At 40.1% G+C, this 11,572-nt stretch overlaps 1 protein-coding gene and 1 long non-coding RNA gene across 2 annotated transcripts; both read left to right on the top strand.

The window, feature by feature from the left end:
- The first annotated feature begins 562 nt into the window (after window positions 1–562).
- On the top strand, window positions 563–1,298 carry LOC135530042 (uncharacterized). Its single transcript, XR_010453791.1, has 3 exons — window positions 563–733; window positions 1,032–1,078; window positions 1,162–1,298. It is a non-coding gene; the product is annotated as an uncharacterized LOC135530042 (long non-coding RNA).
- A 96-nt stretch (window positions 1,299–1,394) lies between these two features.
- LOC135530040 (cobalamin trafficking protein CblD-like) lies at window positions 1,395–10,882 on the top strand. The gene is made up of 5 exons (XM_064958435.1): window positions 1,395–1,727; window positions 3,958–4,066; window positions 4,374–4,508; window positions 9,835–9,920; window positions 10,142–10,882. The coding sequence occupies exons 1-5, from the start codon at window positions 1,479–1,481 to the stop codon at window positions 10,340–10,342; spliced, it is 780 nt and encodes a 259-aa protein (XP_064814507.1). The 5' UTR covers window positions 1,395–1,478; the 3' UTR covers window positions 10,343–10,882.
- The last annotated feature ends 690 nt before the right edge of the window (window positions 10,883–11,572 follow it).

The raw sequence follows: 11,572 nt of genomic DNA, 5'->3' as shown, positions 1-11,572 counted from the left end.
GGTGGCTACTTTAAAGAATCTATATATTAATTTGTTTAACACTTTTTTTTGTTAGTACATGATTCCATATGTGTTATTTCATAGTGTTAATGTCTTCACTGTTATTCTACAATGTAAATAGTAAAAATAAAGAAAAACCCTGGAATGAGTAGGTGTGTCCAAACTTGACTGGTACTGCATGTTTTAGTAAAATTAGATTTTTGGCAATTATAGCAATGGATATCAACTGTACTGCAGAGATGGAATGTACGTCGCAGAAAATAGGTTGTGGTGGCAGCTGCAGAGAGGTGTTAGGGTGAGTGAGACTTGACATCAGGAGAGTTGCAGGGTGTGTTAAGTGGTGGTGTCCCATCCTTTCAGGTTGTTGGCCTGAAGTAGGACTTAATAGATTAAATAATGGAGTAGGGTTGTGTTTATGCTTTTTTGTGAAGGATGTGTTTGATGGTATGGTCTATATTTTTTTAAGCAAAGTATAAGCAGGTGGCGGTAATGCAACATTTATTGGATGCCAACCGCCGTTAAACTTAATCGAAGAAGAAGAACAGTGTTACGTCAGACTGTTCTTGTCCCTTGTTGGTTCCTCCAGTTAACCCACGTAACGGCACATGTGCGCATCAAATGCGATGTGACGCAGGCATATTGCAGGCCAGCTATAAACACTATTGAGTTTACCAACGTATTTTATTGATTTATGCATGCAAGAAGGGGATATTCTTCAAGGTGTATATTTAAGGTAAAACTTCTGAAGTTACGATTGTCAGAGCTAATCAACTAAGGAAAATCCTCCACCTAGAAGCTAGCTAACGTTAGCAGTAGTTGCAGTACCTCTCACTTGTTAGCTAACAGAGTAAACGTTCCGTTCTGTAGCCCGTTATATAATAAGGCAGACAGCTATATAGTTTGACATTTTTATCATAATTGAGCGTAACAAATGACAGACATACGAGCTAATTTATAAGATATTCATAATTGTGTGTTCAAATAATTAGCAAGCTATGCGTTTAGTTAATTTATTCCGTTTTCTTTTGCAGTTTTACAAGTGGACCACAGAAGAGAGAGGCCCAACAGGATGGCCAGTGTAAGTCAACACACACTCTTAACATGTTTTTATTTTTTATCGTGTGTGTGACCAAATGGGGACGTCCATTCTCTGTTCCCTAGGTGCTCTGTAGTAGAGCCAGGCTGGTGACATACCTGCCAGGGCTTCACGTACTTGTCCGGCGGATCGCTGGACCCAACCAGAGAACATTCACTGGTGCTGGATCCTCTGGCTCTGATGAGCCTCGATTAGCCGTCACACCCCTGACCTTGGTAAGCACAGACCTCTAATCACAATGATGCTACTGCACTTGCCTGAACGTGAACATCATAAACCAACTGTCTGTTATTCAGAAGGAAAGTTAATCAGTTCAATATTTGGGTCAACTTCTTGAAAAACATTTATTTTCAGTTCCCAGTGTTTTAGAAAGTGTTATATTATGTCTCATTGTTATTTGTTTACATCAGGTCACAGGACAGTGTGGCCTGATGAGAACACGGGTCCGTTCGGGCCTCAGGACCAGCGCTTCCAGCTGCCAGGTAACACAGGCTTCGACTGCCACCTGGAGGGCACAGCGGAACAGAAAATTAAAGGCCCAGTCCACCAGTCAGTGCCCGATGTACTGTCTGCCCTCTCCAGCAGCGAGAGGTATGAGTTCCTCCTGGCTCATGTTGTCGGAGAGGTCCAAGTAAGTAAGGTTTGGAATGATAATTGACACACATTTCGTCTAGGGCTGTGACGATGCCATTTTCCATGGCAAAAATGAAAACAAGAAGCAGACAAAAATCTTTGGTCCTATTTAAAGACCTGCTGTATGTAAACTATTGTGTGCTATAGCTTGAAAAATAAGTAAATGAGACTCTGGATGACAACATAATGATGTTTGTTTCCAACATGAGGGCTGTTATTCTGAAGAATTTTAAATCCACTTTGTGTTTTGTTTCCTTGCCAAAACATGAACATGTATCCAATACCGGTATTGTCCTGGCCCTATTTTGTTCTGGTGCGTGGAAGTAGGCCTAATGGTGATCTGCAATGATAAAAAAAAAAAATAGCCTATGCCAGTTTTTTTTTTTTTTTTTTTTTAATGTATAATAAATTACTGTGTGTTTATTTAATGAAAATAAAATATTGTATCATTGATTTCCCTCAGCCTACTATTTTGTCCATTGAAATGCTCAGTCTGATAGTGTGGGCGTTAGGACTGGGTGTAATATCGAATTAATTCCAACCTATGTTTTTGCGCAATATTCCATATGGCTGTATCGCAGAATAAAGTGTTTTGGTATTTTGTGTTTTTATGAACTTTGACGTCTGCTTGTTTTCGTATTGTTTTTTTTTGTTGGTCTAGTCTAGTTTGATCCTTCTGTGCTGTGTGCACCTTCCCATTTACACCAGAGATCTCTATATAATAAACGAGATGCTCATGTCTCCGCCCTCGCAATGGGAGTCATTGTCCCAAAGGCGGGAAGGCAGACGTCCAAGTTTAGGTTCAAAATAAGCACAGAATAGCGTTAGGCTTATTTTGGCGAGAGTGAAGCCTCTTTCTCCCATGCCCCTCCCCTTACCACTCACAACAACAAAGATGAGCGGTCACTTCATCCTCACTATTTGCATTTGAGGTCTGGTCCAACAGAATCTTGTCATATAGACACCGAAACACACAGACATTAGTTTAGTGTAATAGAGGAGAAGTTAACCTATCAAACCGTTTCAACTCACATTTGGAACAGAGCAGACACTTTTAAAACAGATGTACCAATTAACATTCATTCTGGAAAAAAGGAATGCTCAGTTTGTTGTGTGCATTACGATACCACGTATCGTTAGCAGCATTTTAGTCAAAGATTTCTCTACTAGCTATTTAGTCTTGTGTTTTCTAAAAGTGCAATACGCATAAACCAATTATGTAAGGAGTTGGCAACTCGTTCGGAGAAACAAGGTAGGCCAGTTGACGCCAACATCTGAACAAAGTGGACAGGCTACCATGCTGTTCAAACAGTTGGAGATGGACAGAAGGTTGTGCTCATAACAGTTGGTAGCTGAATTCAGAGCTTGTGAAATTATACCTAGCTCTAAGTTGACTAAATATTAGCTGGCTACTCACTAGCACATGGGCTTGTGCATGAGAGATTGTGAGACCAGTGTTAATTTTTCTATAATGCCTGCTACGTTATTAGTGATTGTGCATGGTTCTGGTAAAAATGTTAACAAAAGGGGCTTTTTATAGACGGACCTGAAAGCCAGATCAGTGATTATTGTAACAACAACAAAAAGGGTACAACTAGTTATGCAGTGTATTTGACCATTAATTGTAAAACAAAGCTTATTTAGAGAGAAAAAAATATTTTAAATCTAGATATTGTGAATCGCCCCCAAGTTTGAAAAGAATTGAGATATTCGTTTTAGGCCATATCGCCCAGCGCTAGTGGGCGTTAGGTGATACATTTGAAGATATTTACTGAGACAGCTCTGATTATCTGATAGGATTGTCTAGAGCCCACCCCTTACCCAGGTGAAGAGTCATCTGTCTATTATAATCAGATCAGATTGATATCATGATCTGGGAAACAAACTCCATCCCATCTACTGAACAGGCTGAAATTCCAGGCATTTCTTTTCAAATGGCTCTTACGCAAAAAGGGCATTATCGTAATTTTCACAATTTCAGAGTGTTATTTTGACCTCCGTAGTGTGGAAATATAAAAAGGAAAGATCACATTTTTAACTGCACTGCCCATTTAAATCAATATTTTTGCTACAACTCTGTTTCCTCTGTACATGTAAAGTCATTGTATACCTCTATTGTTCACATTGATAAGAGAGATAATGAAGCATGTGTATATTATCCAGTAAAACATGTCAGGGATGTTTTGGTTTTCTGAGCAACATCCCCTGATTGGTTTGTTTGTTCTTAGGGGAAAGAGGCCACTCCCCCAGAACAAACGGTCAACAGAACAGAACAGTACTTTGAGAACTCCAATGTGGAGTGTGCCATACAGCCCTGCCCTGAGCTGCTGAAGAAAGGTACATGTATGGTTCTATTCTCCTTAGACCAATCAGATATGGGCCTACTATTTGAAGCACACACTCTGAAGATGCTGGCACATGTTTTCCAACTTGTTGTTATACTGTCTCTAGTTTGTGTAAACTGTAGTTAAACTTTAAATGGGGAATGTGTAGGGAAAAGAGATGGAAGTGGTTACCACATGTTGTTGTGAAATTGATATTCTGCATGTGTCCAGTAGAGGGGGCTCGAATACTGAAGGAATGTTGATCCATGCTTGTTCTGAACCAAGTTTTGATCGTGCTTGTTCTCCCCGTGTGTTTACAGAGTTTGAGTCAATGTTCCCTGAGGCCCCTAACAACATCATGACGGTTGTCACAGTCACCCAGAAGACGCAGAATGACATGACAGCGTGGTGTGAGGCAGTGGACAAAGAGAGGGAGTTGATGCTAGATGAAGTGAGTTTGGGTCTCAATCCACACTCGGTAGTTGTCCCCAGAGCTAGCTATATATATATATATATATTTATATATTTATTATTTATATATATATATATATATATATATTTTTTATATATTTATTATTTATATATATTTATTATTTATTTTTATTATTATTTAAATGTTATTATATTTATTTATTTATTATATTCCCAGTGCATTCGGAAAGTATTCAGACCCCTTCCCTTTTTCCACATTTTGATAGGTTACTGCCTTGTTCTAAAATGGATAAGATAAAAATGTTTTCTTATCAACCTCCACACAATACCCCATAATGACAAAGCGAAAACAGAAATACCTTATTTACATAGGTATTCAGACCCTTTGCTATGAGACTCAAAATTGAGCTGCATCCTGTTTCCATTAATCATCCTTGATCTACAACTTGATTGGAGTCCACCTGTGATAAATTCAATTAATTGGACATGATTTGGAAAGGCACACACCTGTCTATATAAAGGTCCCACAGTTGACAGTGCATGTCTGAGAAAAAAACAAGCCATGAGGTCAAAGGAAATGTCCATAGAGCTCCGAGACAGGATTGTGTCGAGGCACAGATTTGTGGAGGGTACCAAAAAATGTCTGCAGCATTGAAGGTCCCCAAGAACACAGTGGCCTCCATCATTCTTAAATGGAAGACGTTTGGAACCCCCAAGACTCTTCCTAGAGCTGGCTGCCCGGCCAAACTCCGCAATCGGGGGAGAAGGTGACCAAGAACCCGATGGTCACTCTGACAGAGCTCCAGAGTTCCTCTGTGGAGATGGGAGATCCTTCCAGAAGGTCAACCATCTCTGCAGCAAGAAGACTCAATGCTGTAATCGCTGCCAAAGGTGCTTTAACAAAGTACAGAGTAAAGGGTCAGAATAGTTATGTAAATGTTATATTTCTGTTTTTTTTTACCTGTTTTTGCCTTGTCATTATGGAGTATTGTGTGTAGATTAATGAGGGGAAAAAACAACTGAATCCTTTTTAGAATAATGCTGTAACGTAACAAAATTTGGAAAAAGTCAAGGGGTGTGAATACTTATCGTGTGTGTGTGTGTGTGTGTGTGTGTGTGTGTGTGTGTGTGTGTGTGTGTGTGTGTGTGTGAATATAACCAAAAACATTGTATAATATACCTCCTCCGTCTCTTGCAATTTGAAAAAACTAATTTGAATTGAATAATATCCCAACAATTCTAAACTTTAACTGTTCACTCTTAATCTCTATCCAACAATGTCACCAAGCAACACATAGAACCCCCATAATGCTCTGTGGCACAATCCCAATACAACACACTAGGTTCATTCTATGATTGGATGGACTACATTTCAGTTCATACTGCAAAACCTTTGATTGGTTGGAGGTCGTCCTCCAGAAGTGGTCATAATTAACATGTATGTCTATGGAAGAGGGTGAGGCCTACCACCCTCCTAGGTTTTATATTAAAGTCAATGTCGCCAGAGGAGGACAGAAGCTATCTGTCCTTCGGTTACACCGTGGTGCTAGCCCAGACAGTGCTGTTGAAGTTACTGTAGACCTTCATTGCAAAACGGTGTATTTTAATCAATTATTTGGTGACATATGAATATAATTAGTATAGTTTTATCTAAAAAGGATAATTTATTTTTAATGTTTCACTATTTTTATGAAATTTCACTGGGGAGGATGGTCCTCCACTTCCTCCACTGATATGTACAGTACCAGTCAAAAGTTTAGACACACCTTCTCATTCAAGGCTTTTTATTTATTTGTACTATTTTCTACATTGTAGAATAATAGTCAAGACATCAAAACTATGAAATTACAGATATGAATTATGTAGTAACCAAAAAAAGTGTTAAACAAATCAAAATGTATTTTAGATTTTAGATTCTTCAAAGATTTTAACCCGCTTCACCTGGAATGCTTTTCCAACCGTCTTGAAGGAGTTCCCACATGCTGAGCACTTGTTGGCTGCTTTTCCTTCACTCTGCGGTCCAACTCATCCCAAACCATCTCAATTGGGTTGAGGTTGGGTGATTGTGGAGGCCAGGTCATCTGATGCAGCACATCACTCTCCTTGGTCGAATAGCCTTTACACAGCCTGGAAGTGTGTTGGGTCATTGTCTTGTTGAAAAACAAATGATAGTTCCACTATGTGAAAACCAGATGGGATGAAGTATCGCTGCAGAATGCTGTGGCAGCCATGCTGGTTAAGTGTGCCTTGAATTCTAAATAAATCACAGACAGTGTCACCAGCAAAGCATCCCCACACCATGACTCGTCCTCCTCCATGCTTCACGGTGGGAACCACACATGTGGAGATCATCCGTTCACCTACTCTGCGTCTCAAAGGCACTGCGGTCTGAACACAAAATTCCAAATTTGGACTCATCAGACCAAAGGACAGAATTACACCGGTCTAATGTCCATTGCACATTGCGGTTTCTTGGCCCAAGCTAGTCTCTTCTTCTTATTGGTGTCCTTAGTAGTGGTTTCTTTGCAGCAATTTGACCATAAAGGCCTGATTCACTCAGTCTCCTCTGAACAGTTGATGTTGAGATGTGTCTCTTACTTGAACTCTGAAGCATTTATTTGGGATGGTAACTCTAATGAACTCAGCCTCTGCATCAGGTAACTCTGGGTCTTTCCTTTTGCCGGTCCTCATGAGAGACAGTTTCATCATAGCGCTTGATGGTTTTTGCGACTGCACTTGAAGAAACTTTCAAAGTTCTTGCAATGTTCCCGGATTGACTGACCTACATGTCTTTAAGTAATGATGGACTGTCGTTTCTGTTTGCTTATTTGAGTTGTTCTTGCCATAATATGGACTTGGTCTTTTACCAAATAGGGCTATCTTCTGTATACCACCGCTACCTTGTCACAACACAATTGATTGGCTCAAATGCATTAAGAAGGAAAGAAAATCCACAAATTAACTTTTAACAAGGCACACCTGTTAATTGAAATTCCAGGTGACTATCTCATGAAGCTGGTTGAGAGAATGCCAAGAATGTGCAAAGCTGTCATCAAGGCAAAGGGTGGCTACTGAAGAATCTCAATTATCAAATATATTTGAATTTGTTTAACAGTTTTTTGGTTACTACAAGATTCCATATGTGTTATTTCATAGTTTTAATGTCTTCACTATTATTCTACAATATAGAAAATAGTAAAAATAAAAACCCTTGAATGAGTAGACTTTTCCAAACTTCTCGAGTGGCGCAGTGGTCTAAGACACTGCATTCCAGTGCAAGTGGCATCACTGCAGTACCTGGTTCGAATCCAGGCTGCATCATTGGGAGTCCCATAGGGAGGTGCACAATTGGCCCAGCGTCGCCCGGGTTTGGCCGGGGTAGGCCGTCATTGTAAATAAGAATTTGTTCTTAACTGACTTGCCTGGTTAAATAAAATAAAAAATGTGTGCGTGCTTCCACATTGTGCTGTTTTTTTCCTAAACCTACGGAGATCAGTGAAGTGAACTCCTATATTCCACTTGTTGTCCCTACAACACAGGAAAGACTTGGATATATATTATCCCGGATGCTAATCAATAAAAATGTCTGTTAAATTCGCTGCTCTGTAATGCTTGTTTACAGAACCACTGAAGACCATTCTGACACTTTTACTGCCTGAAGTAGTATGGAGTTATGATTTGCTAGTCTATGGCTAACATATATGTTTTAACACTATCTTTGTTAAACTGTAAGGAATTGAAAGGATTGAACTATACTCTCTAACTCAATGCCTCTTAAAGTATTAGCAAGTACGTAGTTGTTGTAAATTAGCTGCAGAATGAGTGTCAACTTTAATTGTCTCCCCCCCCGACTAAGACCAAGACTGCACTGGTAATACGATAATGGGATTGTGCATGACTTATTTCTGATCCCAGCATTAAGTAGTCTTGAGTGTGTGAGAGGGTAGAGCGTGTAAGAGCAGGAGTTGTTTTTGACTGTTATTCACCGTCTGGTTAACATGCCCATGGCTGAGAATCGGTCTAATTGTGCTGCTTACCCCCTTGACTGCACTCATTTATTAGACACTGACAAGTCCCCATCCCCATCCCCGTCCCAGCAATTGGCCACATCTCTACAACAGCACTTGTTGCGTGTGTACAGAGTTAAGAGCGTACCATAAGCTCAGTCCACAGCTAGCTTGAAATGTCGCCGATAGAGCTATCAAATTCGATGTTTCGATAGCTCAAACGGCTGGTACGTTGTCAAGGAGGGTCACGTGTGTTGAGATCAGAGGATAACGGGTTGGAGCCCAGTATGGGGACAGCAAGCTATACTGTTAGCAGCACATCTGTTTCACGTGTGGGTTTTTGTTGTTGTTTTTTTACCCCTTTTTTCTCCACAATTTTGTGGTACAGTCTTGTCTCATCGCTGCAACTCCCGTACGGACTCGGGAGAGGCGATGTTCGAGAGCCATGCGTCCTCCGAAACACAACCCAACCAAGCCGCACTGCTTCTTGACACAATGCTTCCAATCCTGGAAGCCAGCCGCACCAATGTGTCGGCTGGCGACCCGGTCAGCATGCACTGCGCCCGGCCCGCCACAGGAGTCGCTAGTGCGCGATGAGACAAGGATATCCCTGCCGGCCAAACCCTCCCTAACCCGGATGACACTGGGCCAAATGTGCGCAGCCCAATTCTATTAGAGACAGTTTACGCTGTTCTGTAAAGGGAGTAGTACACAGCGTTGTACGAGATCTTCTGTTTCTTGGCAATTTCTCGCATGGAATAGCCTTAATTTCTCAGAACAAGAATAGACTTGACGAGTTTCAGAAGAAAGGTCTTTGTTTCTGGCCATTTTGTGCCTGCAATCGAACCCACAAATGCTGTTGCTCCTGATACTCAACTAGTCTAAAGAAGGCCAGTTTTATTGCTACTTTAATCAGAACAACAGTTTTCAGCTGTGCTAACATAATTTCAAAAGGGTTTTCTAATGATCAATTAGCCTATTAAAATGATAAACTTGGATTAGCTAACACAATGTGGGATTGGAACACAGGAGTGATGGTTGCTGATAATGGGCCTCTGTGCGCCTATGTAGATATTCCATTAAAAAATCTGCCGTTTCTAGCTACAATAGTCATTTATAACATTAACAATGTCTACACTGTATTTCTGATCAATTTGATGTTATTTTAATGGAGAAAAAAACGTGTTTTTCTTTAAAAAAACAAGGACATTTCTAAGTGACCCCAAACTTTTGAACAGTAGTGTACATTCAGAATGTTTGACACTTTCTCACATGTTTGTAACGAACACGAAAATGAAATCAATTGTCTTAAGATAAGTTTTGCATTGTTCTCTTGTTGCAGTTTGTTGTGGTGCCAAAGAGATATGTTATGCCCTGAGGACAGAAGGCTTCTGGGCTGACTTCATCGACCCATCGTCAGGCATGGCGGTAAGACAACTCATAGCTGCTCAAGGATTAGCACTATGCTACAGAAATAGTTGTCTCATAACAGTACATACAGTTGTGACACAGTGATGGCAATTGTGTGGTTGTTGCCAATTGCCAATTCTTGCCAATTGAAATTGATTATAATTGTTAAACTGAAGTCTTTCAAACATAAACAAGCAGTATTCAGATCTTTCCCTTAATGTCTTCTGTCTCTCTTCCAGTTCTTCGGGTCGTACACCAACAACACACTGTTTGAGACCGACGAGCGGTACTGTAACCTGGGCTTCAGCATCGAAGACCTGGGCTGCTGCAAAGTCATCCGCCACACCTTGTGGGGAACACATGTTTTTGTGGGGACAGTTTTCACCAACGCACCTCCCGATAGCCATATCATGAAGAAGCTGCAAGGGAACTTACCCTGAATGATGGGAGAGTGTCTGGCATGTGGTTGCTATTATACCTTGATGTGTCATGGCTCTACACAGGCCTCAACTACTGTTTGGAGAGCTGTTTGTTGTTCACATTTCTATAGAAACCCTCAAAATAGTACTATGGTGAAATACCCACACACATGGTCCCTGAGGGTTTTACCATGAGAGTATATGTATTTTTTGTGTCTATGTGCCAGACAGTGTTTTTTTTCCCTTCGGTGTGTTGTGGTTGAAGGCCTGATTTTGAAAAGGGTCTCTCTTGCTAAATAGATTTTTATCTCAGAGACTTAACTGTAGAAATAAAGGTTATATTGAATGTGAAATAGAAAGTGATTAAAGGTGGGTTGACTCTGTCCAGTTAGTAGAATAAGTCATGTAGTTAGATATAAAGACAATAAGTTATGTAGTTAGATATAAAGACAATAAGTCATGTAGTTAGATATAAAGCTGGGTTGACTCTGTCCAGTTAGTAGAATAAGTCATGTAGTTAGATATAAAGACAATAAGTCATATAGTTAGATATAAAGACAATAACTCTGTCAGTTAGTAGAAGTTAGATATAAAGACAACATCAGCTGCTGCACATGACTTGGTTTGATCACCCGCCATTTTTTTATCAGAAGATAAGGGTTTACTTTTCTGATGTCATGAGATGAATCTCAAGAGCTCTTATTTGATCCATGTTACCGTCAGAATAGAGACCTCGTGTCTTGTTCACCAGTCCTGAGATCCAGTTAACCCTCAAATCCTTGAATATTGTGCTCGTGACAGTAATCAGTGCACTTCGGTCTAAAAGAGACAGGTATTGTCTCGCTCTACAAAATCATCTGTTTTAGAAACGGGTCTGTGATTGAGGCTGCTTTAATGCAGAAGTCCACACGTGAAATGCAATAAACCAAATAATCTTGTCAGTGTGGTCAGTTCTTTCAGGGTGAAGGGAAAGAGGTTATTGTTGATTTAACTAACCTTCATAGTACTAATGCATTGATATGTACTGAACAAAAATATAAACGCAACATGTAAAGTGTTGGTTTCATGAGCTGAAATAAAAAGCACATAAAAAATGTATTCTATATGCACAAAAAGCTTATGTGTTGTGAAGTGAGGGATATAAAACAAAAACTATAAAATGTAGATTGTAATTATTTGTCATCGTGACCCACAGCTCTCATTGACTGTAAGAGGCACGTGTTGAACTTGACAACCTGAAATGAGCACCTG

The sequence above is a fragment of the Oncorhynchus masou genome, unplaced genomic scaffold (genome assembly GCF_036934945.1).
Source record: "Oncorhynchus masou masou isolate Uvic2021 unplaced genomic scaffold, UVic_Omas_1.1 unplaced_scaffold_1240, whole genome shotgun sequence".
NCBI lineage: Eukaryota > Metazoa > Chordata > Actinopteri > Salmoniformes > Salmonidae > Oncorhynchus > Oncorhynchus masou.
Note: the sequence above shows the minus strand (reverse complement) of the source record. Positions and strands in the feature narration are given on the sequence as shown.

Excerpts from the sequence above, each read along its gene's own strand:
- LOC135530040 (XM_064958435.1), top strand. The coding sequence starts at position 1,479 with ATGTCTCATTGTTATTTGTTTACATCAGGTCACAGGACAGTGTGGCCT. Across the intron at positions 4,509-9,834 it reads GTTGATGCTAGATGAAGTGA|TTTGTTGTGGTGCCAAAGAG; the intron begins GTTTGGGTCTCA and ends CTCTTGTTGCAG. Across the intron at positions 9,921-10,141 it reads ACCCATCGTCAGGCATGGCG|TTCTTCGGGTCGTACACCAA; the intron begins GTAAGACAACTC and ends TCTCTCTTCCAG.